An 18394-nucleotide genomic window follows, 5' to 3' on the forward strand; every position below is an offset into this window, starting at 1 on the left:
CTGAAGGATCCTACGGACAGGAAGGTGGAGACTTGTCTAAAGTCTATTTATTCTCTCTCAGGGGCTGTAGCCCGGCCGTCCATGGCCATCTCCTGGGTGGCCAAGGCCATTGAGGGGTGGGCCAACGCCTTGGAGGACACGTTTACGGATGAATCTCCGGACGTCCAGGGGGCGTTGTTAGGACAGATGAGAGATGCCGCCTCCTACATTGGAGAAGCATCTTTGGATGCTAGCCTGTTGACCTCTAGGGTTTCGGCGGCAGCAGTGTCTGCTCGTAGATCCTTGTGGTTGCGGTCTTGGAGAGCAGACGCGGATTCAAAGAAAGGCTTGGAGGCCTTACCTTTTAATGGGGAATTACTATTTGGTCCGGACCTGGACAAAATAGTAGATACCCTGGCAAAATCCAATTCAGCCTTCCTCCCTTCAGCTACTACACCTGCTAAGGTCCGGAGCTCGGCGTTTCGTTCCTTTCGGGTTCAGGGCAAGGCAAAGGGTCAGTCCTTCCCGAGGCAGTCCGCACCCAAGACCGCCTCAAAGCCAAAGAAGCAAGCCTGGAGTGCTAGGCGCCCTTCTTCCAAGCCAGAAGATAAGCCTTCTGCGTGATGGGACGGGCCTCCCTCTGGGGGACCCCAGAGTGGGAGGCCGACTTCTTCAATTCGCCCAGTGCTGGCACAATACCACCACGGATGCCTGGGTGCGAGAAGTGGTCTCCCAGGGGTACGCCCTGTCTTTTCGGCACAGGCCGCCTTGCCAGTTTTTTTGCACAAGTCCTTCTCAGGACAAAACCAAGGCCTTGCAGGTTCAGGAAGCCATAGAGGCCTTGCTGACGGCGGGGGTCATTATACCCGTACCACAGTCTCAACGTGGGATGGGGTATTACTCTACGCTGTTTCTGGTGCAGAAACCCAATGGCTCTCATCGCCCCATCCTCAATTTGAAGTCCCTGAACAGGTCTCTCAGGGTTCCCAAATTCAGGATGGAAACTTTGCGTTCCATCATACTGGCGATGGAACCGGGGGATTATATGGTCTCCCTGGATATCCAGGTCGCCTACCTCCATGTGCCTATAGCAACATCGCACCAACGGTTTCTGCGGTTTGCTATTCTCCACAACCACTACCAATTCAGGGCTCTACCCTTTGGTCTCTCCACGGCACCAAGGGTATTTACCAAGGTGATGGCGGTCATGGCGGCTCACCTTCGGAGCCAGGGGATACGGTTGCTACCGTATCTAGACGACCTCCTCTTGCTGGCAAGCTCCCCGGAGGTACTGATCCAGCATCTCCACCTGACGGTCGCTTGTCTACAGGCGCACGGCTGGTTGATCAACTGGAAGAAATCCTCCCTCATCCCATCACAACGGATGGTTCATTTGGGGGCCCTGCTGGACTCTCGTCAGCAACGGATTTTTCTGACTCCAGAGAAGGTCTCCTCCTTACAGCTGCGGATTCACAGTTGTCTGAGCAGTGGCAGAGTGTCGGTGCACTCAGCGATGAGAGTTTTGGGGTCCATGGTGTCGGCATTTGACATGGTGGAGTTTGCCCAGTTCCATTCCAGGCCCCTGCAGGGGCTGATTCTTTCAGAATAGAACGGATTGCCACACAGGATCCGCTCTCAGATGCTGGTGTTGTCCTCGGAGGTGCGTCTGTCCCTAGCCTGGTGGCTGCAGACAGCGCATCTCCTGGAGGGGCGCCCCTTTTGGATCCCGGAATGGGTTCTGCTCACGACAGATGCCAGTCTCCGGGGTTGGGGGGCGGTGACAGGCTCCTTGTCACTTCAGGGTCGTTGGTCGGCGGAGGAAGCGATTCTTCCCATCAACATCCTGGAACTGCGGGCAGTTTACAGAGCCCTGCAGTCGTCCGGCACCGCTCTTCACGGAAGGGCCGTTCAGGTGCAGTCAGACAACGCCACCACGGTGGCGTACATCAATCACCAGGGAGGGACTCGCAGTCGAGCTGCGATGTTGGAGGTGTCCCGCGTCCTGGCTTGGGCGGAGCGCTATCTTCCAGCTCTCTCGGCAGTTTTCATCCCAGGAGTCCTCAATTGGGAGGCAGACTTCCTCAGCCGTTACGATGTGCATCCCGGGGAATGGTCGCTTCATCCAGAGGTATTCCAACTACTCGTGGACAAGTGGGGGCTGCCAGAGCTGGACCTGATGGCGTCCCGTTACAATCACAAGCTGCCTGTGTACGGGTCAAGGACAAGGGACGCAGGCGCAAGTCTGATAGACGCGCTGTCGGTGAAATGGCTGTTTCAACTGGCTTACTTGTTCCCTCCGATATCTCTGCTGCCTCGGGTCCTGCGCAAGTTCAAACAGGACGGAGGCACACTGATCCTGGTGGCCCCAGCGTGGCCCAGAAGGCCGTGGTACTCCGATCTGCGGAGCCTGTCCATCGACGCTCCGTACCTCCTACCTCAACGGCGGGACCTGTTGTCTCAGGGGCCCTGTCTTCACCCGGATCTGGGTCGACTATCTTTGACGGCGTGGCTCTTGAGACAGCCGTCCTGAGGTCTCGGGGCTTTTCTAGCTCCGTTATTACCACCATGCTGAGGGCGCGCAAGCCTGCTTCCGCGAGGATCTATCACAGAGTGTGGCACACTTACTTTCAGTGGTGCGAGGCCAGAAACTATGATCCCCAGGTGTTCCGAGTTTCGCGTATTCTGGCTTTCCTTCAGTCCGGTTTGGACTTAGGATTACGTCTTTCTTCACTGAAGGTACACGTGTCTGGTCTGTCGGTGTGGTTCCAGCGCAGGATCGCTGCTATGCCGGACGTACACACCTTTTTCCAGGGTGTTTTGAGAATCCAGCCTCCCTTTGTGCCACCTGTGGCCCCGTGGGATTTGGCGGTGGTTCTTAGGGCCTTACAGGGTCCTCCTTTTGAGCCCTTGGAGTCAGTGGAGCTCAAGTGGCTAACTTTTAAAACTGTTTTCCTCTTGGCAATTGCTTCTGCCAGGAGGGTTTCAGATTTGGGGGCGCTTTCTTGTCGTCCCCCTTTTCTGATTTTTCATCAGGACAGAGCGGTGCTTCGCACTCGTCCTGATTTCCTACCTAAGGTGGTTTCCAGGTTCCACATTAATCAGGAAATTGTTGTACCAGCCTTTCAGTCACCTGATCTTTCGGCTGGGGAGACTTCCTTAGACGTTGTAAGGGCACTCCAGGTTTATGTGGACCGGACTAGTTCTGTGAGGAAGTCGGATTCTTTGTTTATCCTCTTTGGTTTTCACAAGAGGGGTTGGCCTGCCAACAAACAGACTCTAGCCCGTTGGCTTCGTTCTGTTATTATTGAGGCTTATATGCAGGAGGGTTTACCTGTTCCAGCCTCTGTTAAGGCTCATTCCACTCGGTCCGTGGGCCCTTCTTGGGCTGCTAGCCGTGGCGCCTCTGCTGTTCAGCTCTGTAAGGCGGCCACCTGGTCTTCCATTCAGACCTTTTTGAGGTTCTATGCGTTTGACACCTTTGCCTCTCAGGATGCATCCTTTGGGCGCCGGGTTCTCCTATCAGCACAGGAGCGTCCCCGCCCTTAGTTGGACTGCTTTGGGACATCCCCAAGGTCACCCTGTGGACCCCTATGGACCCTGAATTAGAAAACAAGAGATATGGTAAGAACTTACCTTTGTTATCTCTGTTTCTACGAAGTCCATAGGGTCCACAGGGCACCCGCCCTGACGCACCTGGCTTCATATGGGCTCTGTGACTGGTCACCGGTTTTCCGTCTCCTATTGCTGTGAGTATGGTTCTTGTGTGTTCCAGTCTTCCTTCTCTCTGTTTCGTCTCCTCCTCCGGCCTGGGCTGCTTACCAACTGAGGTGCCTGTGGCTCGGGGGCGGGGTATAGGGGAGGTTGGACCCAAGTGCATCCTGGGAGCAGCTGAAAGCTTTAACTCCGTGGTGCCCGAGGATCCAGGATCCAGCTATACCCCAAGGTCACCCTGTGGACCCTATGGACTTCGTAGAAACAGAGATAACAAAGGTAAGTTCTTACCATATCTCTTGTTATCCAGCGTTATAAGACGCAGCACAGATCCTGCGCATATGTCCGAGCTACGCTAGCGCATCCATGATCAGCTATAGGCATTCAAGGTCAACGCATCCATGTCCATCGTGTGTAGGGAAATCTCGTACGTACATAGGGGCGGTACAAATGCTCGGTGATCGTGATGAATACTTATGGCACAGCTGTGCTTATGGGTAAATAACCGCACTATTTCCGTGTGTGACCCTCAGTGTATTGTAACTTTATTTCTCAGTGTATTGTATCTCTCTGAGTGACTGTGTTCCTCTATTACAGGCTGGTGCTGGGAATGGTGACATTAGGTAACATGTTGTCCTCCGTACTGGCCGGAAAGGTGAAACCATCTGATGCCGTCACCAAAGTCATCTACAAACAATTCACACAGGTACATGTAATATAATGCAGGGATAGTGTGCGTACCTACCTAATTATACCATATACACACACTGCCTGCCAGGTACAGACCATAGTAATAACATAATAATAGGGGGAGGGGAGTGATACCTAATTATACCATATACATACACCGCCTGCCAGGTACAGACCATAGTAATAACATAATAATAGGGGGGAGGGGAGTGATACCTAATTATACCATATACACACACTGCCTGCCAGGTACAGACCATAGTAATAACATAATAATAGGGGGGGAGGGGAGTGATACCTAATTATACCATATACATACACCGCCTGCCAGGTACAGACCATAGTAATAACATAATAATAGGGGGGGAGGGGAGTGATACCTAATTATACCATATACATACACCGCCTGCCAGGTACAGACCATAGTAATAACATAATAATAGGGGGGAGGGGAGTGATACCTAATTATACCATATACACACACTGCCTGCCAGGTACAGACCATAGTAATAACATAATAATAGGGGGGGAGGGGAGTGATACCTAATTATACCATATACATACACCGCCTGCCAGGTACAGACCATAGTAATAACATAATAATAGGGGGAGGGGAGTGATACCTAATTATACCATATACATACACCGCCTGCCAGGTACAGACCATAGTAATAACATAATAATAAGGGGGAGTGATACCTAATTATACCATATACATACACCGCCTGCCAGGTACAGACCATAGTAATAACATAATAATAGGGGGAGGGGAGTGATACCTAATTATACCATATACATACACCGCCTGCCAGGTACAGATCATAGTAATAACATAATAATAGGGGGGAGGGGAGTGATACCTAATTATACCATATACATACACCGCCTGCCAGGTACAGACCATAGTAATAACATAATAATAGGGGGAGGGGAGTGATACCTAATTATACCATATACATACACCGCCTGCCAGGTACAGACCATAGTAATAACATAATAATAGGGGGAGGGGAGTGATACCTAATTATACCATATACACACACCGCCTGCCAGGTACAGACCATAGTAATAACATAATAATAGGGGGGGAGTGATACCTAATTATACCATATACATACACCGCCTGCCAGGTACAGACCATAGTAATAACATAATAATAAGGGGGAGTGATACCTAATTATACCATATACATACACCGCCTGCCAGGTACAGACCATAGTAATAACATAATAATAGGGGGAGGGGAGTGATACCTAATTATACCATATACATACACCGCCTGCCAGGTACAGATCATAGTAATAACATAATAATAGGGGGGAGGGGAGTGATACCTAATTATACCATATACATACACCGCCTGCCAGGTACAGACCATAGTAATAACATAATAATAGGGGGAGGGGAGTGATACCTAATTATACCATATACATACACCGCCTGCCAGGTACAGACCATAGTAATAACATAATAATAGGGGGAGGGGAGTGATACCTAATTATACCATATACACACACCGCCTGCCAGGTACAGACCATAGTAATAACATAATAATAGGGGGAGGGGAGTGATACCTAATTATACCATATACATACACCGCCTGCCAGGTACAGACCATAGTAATAACATAATAATAGGGGGAGGGGAGTGATACCTAATTATACCATATACACACACCGCCTGCCAGGTACAGACCATAGTAATAACATAATAATAGGGGGGAGGGGAGTGATCCCTAATTATACCATATACACACACCGCCTGCCAGGTACAGACCATAGTAATAACATAATAATAGGGGGGAGGGGAGTGATACCTAATTATACCATATACATACACCGCCTGCCAGGTACTGACCATAGTAATAACATAATAATAAGGGGGAGGGGAGTGATCCCTAATTATACCATATACATACACCGCCTGCCAGGTACAGACCATAGTAATAACATAATAATAAGGGGGAGGGGAGTGATCCCTAATTATACCATATACATACACCGCCTGCCAGGTACAGACCATAGTAATAACATAATAATAGGGGGAGGGGAGTGATCCCTAATTATACCATATACATACACCGCCTGCCAGGTACAGACCATAGTAATAACATAATAATAGGGGGAGGGGAGTGATACCTAATTATACCATATACATACACCGCCTGCCAGGTACAGACCATAGTAATAATATAATAATAGGGGGGAGGGGAGTGATACCTAATTATACCATATACATACACCGCCTGCCAGGTACAGACCATAGTAATAACATAATAATAGGGGGGAGCGGAGTGATACCTAATTATACCATATACATACACCGCCTGCCAGGTACAGACCATAGTAATAACATAATAATAGGGGGGAGGGGAGTGATACCTAATTATACCATATACATACACCGCCTGCCAGGTACAGACCATAGTAATAACATAATAATAGGGGAGAGGGGAGTGATACCTAATTATACCATATACATACACCGCCTGCCAGGTACTGACCATAGTAATAACATAATAATAGGGGAAGGGGAGTGATACCTAATTATACCATATACATACACCGCCTGCCAGGTACAGACCATAGTAATAATATAATAATAGGGGGGAGTGATACCTAATTATACCATATACATACACCGCCTGCCAGGTACAGACCATAGTAATAACATAATAGGGGGAGGGGAGTGATACCTAATTTTCTACTTCAGGGTCCATAGGGGGTCCACAGGGTTGACCTTGGGGGTTATAGCTGGAACAGGATCCATGGGCACCACACAGTTAAGCTTTTAGCTCCCAGGATGCACTTGGGTCCTCCTCTATACCCCGCCCCCGAGCCACAGGCACCTCAGTGTAAGCTGGTGCCCGGCCGGAGTCGGTCACCGCGCAGGGGGGCTGCAGGAGCAGCCCCCAGAAGCTTTTTATTTTAAGTTAAATTTTATTTATTTTTAATCTATTTTTACTACAGACGGCAGCGAAAGGCTGTCTGTACAGACGCCCACGCTGCCGCTCTGATCCCCGACTGGCGCCGCGACGCCAGTACTGATCTGAGGATCGCGGCGGGAGGACAGAGTCCGTACTAGCCGGACTCTGTCTACCTCCCAGGACTGCTGCCGGAGTCGCCGGGGATGCAGGTAAGCCGCGCGTCGCTGGCTAGCGGCGGCGCGCGGAATGCCTTAAATGCAGTCCTTTAGCCTCCGGTCCTGGGGACAGACCGGAGGCTGCTGGCAGTGGCGGCGGGCCCCCCCCATAACCCGTGGGACCACTAGACCACCAGGGATAACCGGCAAGCGGGAAGCCAGCATCCCTGGGGTTATGGCCAGCCAGGGGAGGAAGCCTTCCCTGTCAGCGGCTCCTCCCCTCAGCTCAGCGCGCCTTTCAGCACGCAGTCTGGCGTCGCTGAGCTGCAGTTACTCGGCCACTCCTCCTCTGAGGTCTCCAGCGGCCATTTTCCCACAGTGGCAGCGCAGATCTCAGGGAGCACGCGGACCGGTCCCCCTGTGTACCTCTCCCCTGATTAAGGACAGCGTACACAGCACTATAGCCCTCCCAGACACTGAATCTGGGCAGGTTGATTGTAGTGGAAAGGTGCAGTGAGTATATCTTCCTGCATGGTATGTGACTTTTTGCTAGTGCTGCCTGTCTGTGCTTATTTTCCGCTTACTGTCAGCTTATACCTATCCCTTTACTTCTCCTACAAGCCCTGCAGGTGTGTGGGGGAGGGGCGTTTCTACTGACCTCACTTATATAGATCACGTATTTGTGAGGTCCGTCACATACAGTTGTGTGCTACTCAGTGCCATATTGTGGGCTGTTGTTCAGCACACCGGTGAGTGCGTTTCACTTCTACCCTGGTGCCAGATATATAATATATTCTGTCATGTCAGACGAGGAGGTTGAGCGCTCAGTGGCTCCGGTGTTGGCCTCCTGCGGACGCTGTTCTGCAGGAGTAGATAGGGAGGATTTGTCACAGGATGGCCTGTGTAGTCGATGCCAGGTGGCTCCTGGCCCATCCAGACCTTCTCTGGCGCAGGAACCACCGTGGGCGATGTTTTCTCAAGTGCTGGTGTCTATTGCGGACCGTCTGTCGGTCCCGACTGCTCTCCCTACTAGGGCGGTGCCCCAGCCGACCATCCCCCATTCCCCGGGTGTCCCGCAGTTATTGCGGAGTCCTCCTGGGTCTCAATCAGTAGGTCCCTATGCGGGGTTGCCTATGTATATACAGGCTTCCCCTGTGCCGCAGCAGCCTGTGGTACCTTTTCAGGCCCCTATGGCGACGCCTCCACCATGGGTGGATGTGCTCTCCAACTCCGTGCAAAATTTGGCGGCCGCTTCCTCGGCTTTTCAGTCAATGTTGCAGACTGACATGCCTTCTAGGATTTCTAAACGCCCACTCATGACACGGGCTGCTCAGGTATCGGACTCAGAGGGTTCCTCAGATGATGGGGAGGTCCCTGATGACACTGACTCGGACGCCTCGGTCCAGGAAATGGATACCAAGTCGTCCATTAATGTGCGAGCGCTAGTTAGGGCGGTGCGAGCTATTCTTCTTATAGAGGATGAGGCACCGGTTCCTAGGTCGAAGTTTCCTAGTTTCAAAAAAACTAAGGTGGCTTCTGCGGTGTTTCCCCTGTCGGATCAGTTGACGGATCATATGGCGGTAGCTTGGCAGGCGCCCAATAAGAGATTCCTTCCTCAGAAGCGGTTGGCTTCTAATTACCCCTTCCCTGAGGCACATTGTAAAAAATGGGAAACTCCACCGGCGGTGGATTCCCATGTCACCCGTTTAACTCGGGGCGCCACCTTACCATTACCGTCGATATCCTCGCTGAAGGATCCCACGGACAGGAAAGTTGAGACTTGCTTAAAGTCTATTTACTCCCTCTCCGGGGCGGTGGCCCGACCGTCCATGGCCATTTCCTGGGTGGCCAAGGCCATTGAGGGGTGGGCCAATGCATTGGAAGATACCTTCCCGGACGACGCTCCGGATGTCCAGCGGGCGTTGTTGGGACAAATGAGGGACGCCGCTTCTTACATTGGAGAAGCTTCTTTAGATGCTAGTCTGCTGACCTCGCGGGTATCGGCTGCAGCGGTGTCTGCCCGCCGATCCTTATGGTTGCGGTCCTGGAGAGCGGACTCTGATTCAAAGAAAGGTCTGGAGGCCTTACCTTTCAATGGGGAATTACTATTTGGTCCGGACTTGGACAAAATAGTGGACACCCTGGCTAAATCCAAGTCGGCCTTCCTCCCTTCGGCGGCACTGCCTGCTAAGGTTCGGAGTTCGGCTTTTCGTTCCTTTCGGGTTCAGGGTAAGGCGAAAGGTCAGTCCTTCCCGAGACAGTCTGCGAGTAAGACGGCCTCTAAACCCAAGAAGCAAGCCTGGAGTGCTCGGCGCCCTTCTTCCAAGCAGGAAGATAAGCCTGCGGCCTGATGGGACGGGCCTCCCTCTGGGGGACCTCAGAGTGGGAGGCCGACTTCTTCTATTTGCCCAGTGCTGGCACAATACCACCACGGATGCCTGGGTTCGAGAAGTGGTCTCCCAGGGGTACGCCCTGTCTTTTCGGCACAGACCACCCCACCAGTTTTTCTGCACAAGTCCTTCTCAGAACAAGACCAAGGCGTTACAGGTTCAGGAGGCTATAGAGTCCTTGCTGAAAGCAGGGGTCATTGTTCCCGTTCCTCTATCACAACGAGGGACGGGGTATTATTCGTCTCTGTTTCTGGTGCAGAAACCCAATGGTTCTCATCGCCCTATCCTCAACTTGAAGTCTCTGAACAAATTCCTCAGAGTTCCCAAGTTCAGGATGGAAACGTTACGTTCCATCATTCTGGCGATGGAACCGGGGGATTACATGGTGTCCCTGGAGGTTCGCTATCCTTCAACACCACTATCAGTTCCGGGCGCTACCCTTTGGTCTCTCCACGGCACCGAGGGTGTTCACGAAGATTATGGCGGTCATGGCCGCACATCTTCGGAACCAGAATGTACGGCTGCTGCCGTACCTGGACGACCTCCTGTTGCTGGCGAGCTCCCCGGAGGTACTGCTTCAACATCTCCACCTGACGATCGCTTGCCTGCAAGCACACGGGTGGTTGATAAATTGGAAAAAGTCCTCTCTGATTCCATCACAGCGGATGGTTCATTTGGGAGCCCTGCTGGATTCGCGTCAGCAAAGGATCTTCCTGACTCCGGAGAAGGTCGCCTCACTACAGCTGCGGATACGCAGTTGCCTGAGCCGTTGCCGCCTGTCGGTCCATTCGGCTATGAGCGTTCTGGGGTCCATGGTGTCGACATTCGACATGGTGGAATTTGCCCAGTTCCATTCCCGGCCCCTGCAGGGGCTGATTCTATCAGAATGGAACGGGTTACATCACCGGATCCGCTCTCAGGTGCTGGTGTTGTCTCCGGACGTTCGGCTATCTTTGGCTTGGTGGCTTCAGACAGCTCATCTGGTCGAGGGGCGCCCATTTTGGATCCCGGACTGGGTTCTGCTCACGACGGATGCCAGTCTCCGGGGTTGGGGGGCAGTGACCGGCTCTTTGTCGCTTCAGGGTCGTTGGTCAGCGGAAGAAGCACTTCTCCCCATCAACATCCTGGAACTGCGGGCAGTATACAAGGCCCTGCAGTCGTCCGGCCCCGCTCTTCACGGAAGGGCGGTACAGGTGCAGTCCGACAACGCCACCACGGTGGCGTATATCAATCACCAAGGCGGAACTCGCAGTCAGGCAGCGATGTCGGAGGTGTCTCGTATCCTGTCTTGGGCGGAGGGTCACATTCCAGCGATCTCGGCGGTCTTCATCCCCGGAGTCCTCAATTGGGAGGCGGACTTCCTCAGCCATCACGACGTGCATCCCGGGGAATGGTCGCTTCACCCAGAGGTGTTTCAGCTACTCGTGGACAGGTGGGGACTGCCGGAGCTGGACTTGATGGCCTCCCGTCACAATCACAAGTTGCCCGTTTACGGGTCAAGGACAAGAGACGCAGGTGCAAGTCTGGTGGACGCGCTGTCGGTGACATGGACGTTTCACCTGGCGTATCTGTTTCCTCCGATATCCCTGCTTCCTCGGGTTCTGCGGAAATTCAAGCAGGACGGCGGCATGCTCGTGCTGGTAGCTCCGGCGTGGCCCAGACGTCCTTGGTACTCCGATCTGAGGAGCCTCTCCATCGACGCTCCGTACCTTCTTCCTCCATGTCGGGACCTGTTGTCTCAGGGGCCCTGCCTTTACTCGGATCTGGGTCGGCTGTCTTTGACGGCGTGGCTCTTGAGACAGCCGTCTTGAGGTCTCGGGGCTTCTCCAGTTCGGTTATTGGTACCATGCTCAGGGCACGCAAGCCTGCTTCAGCACGGATTTATCACAGAGTGTGGCACACTTACTTTCAGTGGTGTGAGTCCAGACTTTATGATCCTCAGGTGTTCCGAGTTTCTAGAATCTTGGAATTTCTTCAGTCAGGATTGGATCTCGGCTTACGCCTTGCATCTCTGAAGGTTCATGTGTCCGCCTTGTCCGTGTGGTTTCAACGGCGGATTGCAATACTACCAGACGTTCACACCTTTTTCCAAGGTGTTCTCAGGATCCAGCCTCCCTTTGTGCCTCCTGTGGCTCCTTGGGACTTGGCGGTGGTGCTACGGGTCCTGCAGGGTCCTCCGTTTGAGCCTCTTGAGGCGGTGGAGCTCAAGTGGCTGACATTTAAGACGGTTTTTCTCCTGGCAATTGCTTCGGCCAGGAGGGTGTCTGAATTGGGGGCGCTTTCCTGTCGCCCTCCTTTCCTGATTTTTCACCAGGACAGAGCGGTGCTCCGCACTCGTCCTGAGTTTTTGCCCAAAGTGGTCTCGAAGTTCCATATTAATCAGGAACTTGTTGTGCCAGCTTTTCAGTCCCCTGATCTTTCAGCTGGTGAGACTTCCTTAGATGTGGTCCGGGCGCTTAGAATTTATGTAGACCGGACGGCTTCGGTTAGGAAGTCTGATTCCTTGTTTATCCTCTTTGGTTTTCACAAGAGGGGTTGGCCTGCCAACAAACAAACGTTAGCCCGTTGGCTTCGTTCCGTTATTTGTGAGGCTTATGCACAGGAGGGCTTACCTGTGCCAGCCTCTGTTAAGGCTCATTCCACTCGTTCTGTGGGTCCCTCTTGGGCTGCTAGACGTGGCGCTTCTGCTGTTCAGCTGTGTAAGGCGGCCACTTGGTCTTCAATTCAAACGTTTTTGAGGTTCTATGCGTTTGACACCTTTGCCTCTCAGGATGCATCCTTTGGGCGCCGGGTACTCCTTTCAGCACAGGAGCGTCCCCGCCCTTAGTTGTACTGCTTTGGGACATCCCCAAGGTCAACCCTGTGGACCCCCTATGGACCCTGAAGTAGAAAACAAGAGATATGGTAAGAACTTACCTTTGTTATCTCTGTTTCTACGAAGTCCATAGGGTCCACAGGGCGCCCGCCCTGACGCACCTGGCTTCAAATGGGCTGTGTGGCTGGTCACCGGTTTTCCGTCTCCTATTGCTGTGAGTATGGTTTCTTGTGTGTTCCAGTCTTCCTTCTCTCTGTTCCATATTCTCCTCCGGCCTAGGCTGCTTACCAACTGAGGTGCCTGTGGCTCGGGGGCGGGGTATAGAGGAGGACCCAAGTGCATCCTGGGAGCTAAAAGCTTAACTGTGTGGTGCCCATGGATCCTGTTCCAGCTATAACCCGCAAGGTCAACCCTGTGGACCCTATGGACTTCGTAGAAACAGAGATAACAAAGGTAAGTTCTTACCATATCTCTTGTTATACCATATACATACACCGCCTGCCAGGTACAGACCATAGTAATAACATAATAATAGGGGGAGGGGAGTGATACCTAATTATACCATATACACACACCGCCTGCCAGGTACAGACCATAGTAATAACATAATAATAGGGGGAGGGGAGTGATACCTAATTATACCCTATACATACACCGCCTGCCAGATACAGACCATAGTAATAACATAATAATAGGGGGAGGGGAGTGATACCTAATTATACCATATACATACACCGCCTGCCAGGTACAGACCATAGTAATAACATAATAATAGGGGGGAGGGGAGTGATACCTAATTATACCATATACACACACCGCCTGCCAGGTACAGACCATAGTAATAACATAATAATAGGGGGGAGGGGAGTGATACCTAATTATACCATATACATACACCGCCTGCCAGGTACAGACCATAGTAATAACATAATAATAGGGGGGAGTGATACCTAATTATACCATATACATACACCGCCTGCCAGGTACAGACCATAGTAATAACATAATAATAGGGGGGAGGGGAGTGATACCTAATTTTCTACTTCAGGGTCCATAGGGGGTCCACAGGGTTGACCTTGGGGATTTAGCTGGAACAGGATCCATGGGCACCACACAGTTAAGCTTTTAGCTCCCAGGATGCACTTGGGTCCTCCTCTATACCCCGCCCCCGAGCCACAGGCACCTCAGTGTAAGCTGGTGCCCGGCCGGAGTCGGTCACCGCGCAGGGGGGCTGCAGGAGCAGCCCCCAGAAGCTTTTTATTTTCTAATAGATTTTATTTATTTTAGTTTCTCTTTTTACTACAGACGGCATCGAAGGGCTGTCTGTACAGACGCCCACGCTGCCGCTCTGATCCCCGACTGGCGCCGCGACGCCAGTACTGATCTGGGGATCGCGGCGGGAGTACTAGCCGGACTCTGTCTACCTCCCAGGACTGCTGCCGGAGTCGCCGGGGATTCAGGTAAGCCGTGCGTCGCTGGCTAGCGGCGGCGCGCGGAATACCTTAAATGCAGTCCTTTAGTCTCCGGTCCTGGGGACAGACCGGAGGCTGCTGGCAGTGGCGGCGGGCCCCCCCCATAACCCGTGGGACCACTAGACCACCAGGGATAACCGGCAAGCGGGAAGCCAGCATCCCTGGGGTTAATGGCCAGCCAGGGGAGGAAGCCTTCCCTGTCAGCGGCTCCTCCCCTCAGCTCAGCGCGCTTTTCAGCCTGCATGTCTAGCGTCCCTGAGCCGCAGTTCACTCGGCCACTCCTCCTCTGAGGTCTCTGGCGGCCATTTTTTTCTAGATGTGGCAGCGCAGATCCCTCAGGGAGCACGCGGACCGGTCCCCCTGTGTACCTCTCCCCTGTTAGGACGGCGTACACAGCACTATAGCCCTCCCAGACACTGAATCTGGGCGGTTGAGTGTAGTGTAAAGGTGCAGTGAGTATATCTTCCTGCATGGTATGTGACTTTTGCTAGTGCTGCTGTCTGTATTTTTCTCTTATTACTGTCAGCTTATATCTATCTCTTTCCTTCTTCCTTAGCCCTACAGGTGTGGAGGAGGGGCTTTTCTACTAACCTCACATATATAAATCAAGTATTTGTGAGGTCTGTCACATACAGTTGTGTGCTACACAGTGCCATATTCAGGACTGTTGTTCAGCACACAGGGAAGTGCAGTTCTTTTTTCCTCTATTGCCATATATATTTTGTCTGTACATTATATTTGGTTATGTCTGAGGGTGAAGTTGAGCACTCCGGGACTCCAGTGTTGTTTTCCTGCAGGCGCTGCTCTGCGGGATCACATAGGGAAGAGGCATCTCTGGATGGCCTTTATGAGCGGTGTCAGTTGACTCCTGGTCAATCCAGACCCCCTATGACACAGGAGCCACCATGGGCTATGTTTTCACAGGTGCTGGTGTCTTTGGCGGACCGCCTTGCGGCTCCGTCTGCTGTCCCTACGAGGACTCTGTCCCAGCCTACCATTTCCCATTACCAGTGTACCCCGCAATTATTGCAGAGTTCCTCTGGGTCACAGACTGTGGACCCTTATTCAGGATTGCCTATCTATTTTCAGGCCACTCCTGCTACACAACAGTCTGTGATGCCTTTCCAGGCCAATGTGGCATCTCCTCCACCATGGGTGGACGTGCTCTCCAGTTCAGTCCAGAGTCTGGCAGCTGCATCTTCGACTTTTCAGTCGATGCTGCACAATGACAGGTCTGCAGGGGCGTCTAAGCGTGCACATAAGTTGCATGCGGCGCAGATTTCGGACACTGAGGGGTCCTCAGATGAGGGTGATGTCCAGGACGACTCCGATTCGTACACCTCGGCTCAGGAGTTGGAATCTCGGTCGTCTATTAATGTACGAGCTCTGGTTAGGGCGGTGCGTGCCATTCTCCTAATCGAGGATGAGGCACCTGATCCTAAGTAGAAATTCCCTAGTTTTTAAAAAAAAAAAAAAAAACTAAGGTGACTTCGGCGGTATTCCCCCTATCTGATCAATTAACGGATCATATGGCGGTGGCTTGGCAGACACCCAGTAAGTGATTTGTGCCTCAAAAGAGGTTGGCTTCCAATTATCCATTCCCGGAGGCGCATTGTAGGAAGTGGGTAGCTCCACCGGCGGTGGATTCCCATGTCACACGCCTTATTAAGAGTGCTACGCTGCCAATACCGTCAGTTTCCTCGTTAAAGGATCCCACGGACAGAAAGGTTGAGGCTTGCCTTAAGTCTATTTATTCCCTCTCGGGAGCAATTGCTCGCCCGTCCATGGCCATTTCCTGGGTGGCTAAGGCCATTGAGGGTTGGGCCAATGCCTTAGGGGACACTTTTCCTGAGGATACTCAGGAAGTCCAGAGGGCATTACTAGGACAGATGAGTGATGCGGCTTCTTATATTGGAGAAGCTTCCTTGGACGCTAGTCTGCTAACCTCTAGGGTGTCGGCTGCGGCTGTGCATGCCCGCCGCTCCTTATGGCTGAGGTCCTGGAGAGCAGACGCTGATTCAAACAAGGGCCTGGAGGCCTTACCTTTTAATGGGGAATTACTTTTTGGTCCAGACTTGGATAGGATCGTGGATAGACTGGCTAGGTCCAAGAAACAAGCTTAGAGTGCCAGGCGTCCCTCTTCCAAACAGGAAGATAAGCCTTCCGCCTGATGGGACGGGCCTCCCTCTGGGGGAACCCAGAGGGGAGGCCGACTTCTTCATTTCGCCCAGAGCTGGTTCAATACCACCACCGATGCCTGGGTGCGAGAAGTGGTCTCCCAGGGGTACGCCCTGTCTTTTCGGCGCAGACCGCCTCACTAGTTTTTCTGCACGAGTCCTTCTCAGGACATAGCCAAGGCTATGCTGATCAGGGAAGCTATAGACTCCTTGCTGACTGCAGGGGTCATTGTACCTGTTCCACAATCTCAGCATGGGATGGGGTACTATTCTGCTGTTTCTGGTACAGAAACCCAATGGCTCCCATCGACCTTTTCTAAATTTAAAGTCTCTGAACAGGTTTCTCAGGATTCCCAGGTTCAGAATGGAAACCTTGTGTTCCATAATTCTGGCTATGGAACCAGGGGATTACATGGTCTCCCTGGATATCCAGGACGCTTACCTCCATGTGCCGATAGCAACGTCACATCAGAGGTGTCTGCGGTTCGCTCTGTTGCACCGTCACTACCAGTTCCGGGCTCTCCACAGCGCCGAGGGTGTTCACCAAGGTGATGGCAGTTATGGCTGCCCACCTTCGGAACCAGGGGGTACGGTTGTTAGCGTATCTGGACGACCTCCTATTGCTGGCAAGCTCTCCGGAGGTTCTGCTGCAACATCTCCAACTGACGGTGGCTTGTCTGCAGATGCACGGGTGGTTAATAAATTGGAGGAAGTCATCCCTGATCCCATCTCAGCAGATGGTCCATCTGGGGGCCCTCCTAGACTCTCATCAGCAGCGGATCTTTCTAACTCCAGAAAAGGTATCTTCCCTACAGTTGCGGATACGCAGTTGCCTGGATTGTGCCAGTCTTTCGGTACACTCGGCAATGAGAGTGCTGGGTTCCAGGGTGTCGGCATTCGACATGGTGGAATTTGCCCAGTTTCACTCCAGGCCTCTGCAGAGGCTGATTCTAGCAAACTGGAATGGGTTGCCTCACCGGATCCGGTCACAGACCCTGGTGCTATCTCCGGATGTACGACAGTCCCTGAATTGGTGGCTTTAAACAGCTCACCTCCTCGAGGTTCGCCCCTTTTGGATCCCGGACTGGGTTCGGCTCACGACAGATGCCAGTCTTCGGGGTTGGGGGGCGGTGACAGGCTCCTTGTCACTTCAGGGTCGTTGGACAGCGGAGGAAGCGGCTCTCCCCATCAATGTTCTGGAACTAAGAGCCGTGTACAGGGCTCTGCAGTCGGCCGGCACCACTCTTCACGGAAGGGCAGTGCAAGTGCAGTCATACAACGCCACCACGGTGGCGTACATCAATCACCAGGGAGGAACTCGCAGCCGGGCTGCGATGGCAGAAGTGTCTCACATCCTAACCTGGGCGGAGTGCCACTTTCCAGCGATCTCTGCAGTCTTCATTCCCGGAATCCTCAATTGGGAGGCAGACTTCCTCAGCCGTTACGACGTGCATCCAGGGGAATGGTCGCTTCATCCAGAGGTATTCCAACTACTCATGGACAAGTAGGGACTGCCGGAGATGGACTTGATGGCCTCTCGTCACAATCACAAGTTGCCCGTGTACAGGTCAAGGACAAGGGACGACGGCGCCAGTCTGGTGGACGCTCTGTAGGTCAGATGGACGTTTCAGCTGGCATATCTGTTTCCTCCGATATCCCTTCTGCCTTGGGTCCTGCGCAAGTTCTAGCAGGACGGAGGCACTCTGGTACTGGTGGCCCCAGCGTGGCCAAGACGTCCGTGGTACTCCAACCTACAGAGTCTGTCCATCGACGTTCCGTACCTTCCTCCTCAGCGGCAGGACTTGTTGTCTCAGGGGCCCTACCTTTACCCGGATCTGGGTCGTCTGTCTTTGACGGCGTGGCTCTTGAGACGGCCGTCTTAAGGTCCCGGGGCTTTTCTAGTTCCGTTATTTCCACCATGCTGAGGGCACGCAAGCCTGCTTCTGCAAGGATTTACCATAGAGTGTGGCACACGTACTTTCAGTGGTGTGAGTCCAGAAACTTATGATCCTCAGGTATTCAGAGTTTCAAGGATTCTGGCTTTTCTTCAGTCGGGTTTGGACTTAGGTTTACGCCTTT

General features: G+C 52.6%; 1 protein-coding gene across 1 annotated transcript in view; it reads left to right on the forward strand.

The window, feature by feature from the left end:
- The window catches only part of LOC148443018 (cystathionine beta-synthase-like), a 129326-nt gene that overhangs the window by 85900 nt on the left and 25032 nt on the right, over positions 1 to 18394 (forward strand). The window contains exon 10 of the mRNA XM_088463375.1: positions 4288 to 4396. Within this exon, the coding sequence (XP_088319501.1) occupies positions 4288 to 4396 (109 nt within the window). The remainder of the gene's footprint in view (positions 1 to 4287; positions 4397 to 18394) is intronic.

Source organism: Taudactylus pleione, unplaced genomic scaffold (assembly GCF_031769625.1).
Source record: "Taudactylus pleione unplaced genomic scaffold, aTauple2 ptg001351l, whole genome shotgun sequence".
In the NCBI taxonomy this organism is placed as follows: domain Eukaryota; kingdom Metazoa; phylum Chordata; class Amphibia; order Anura; family Myobatrachidae; genus Taudactylus; species Taudactylus pleione.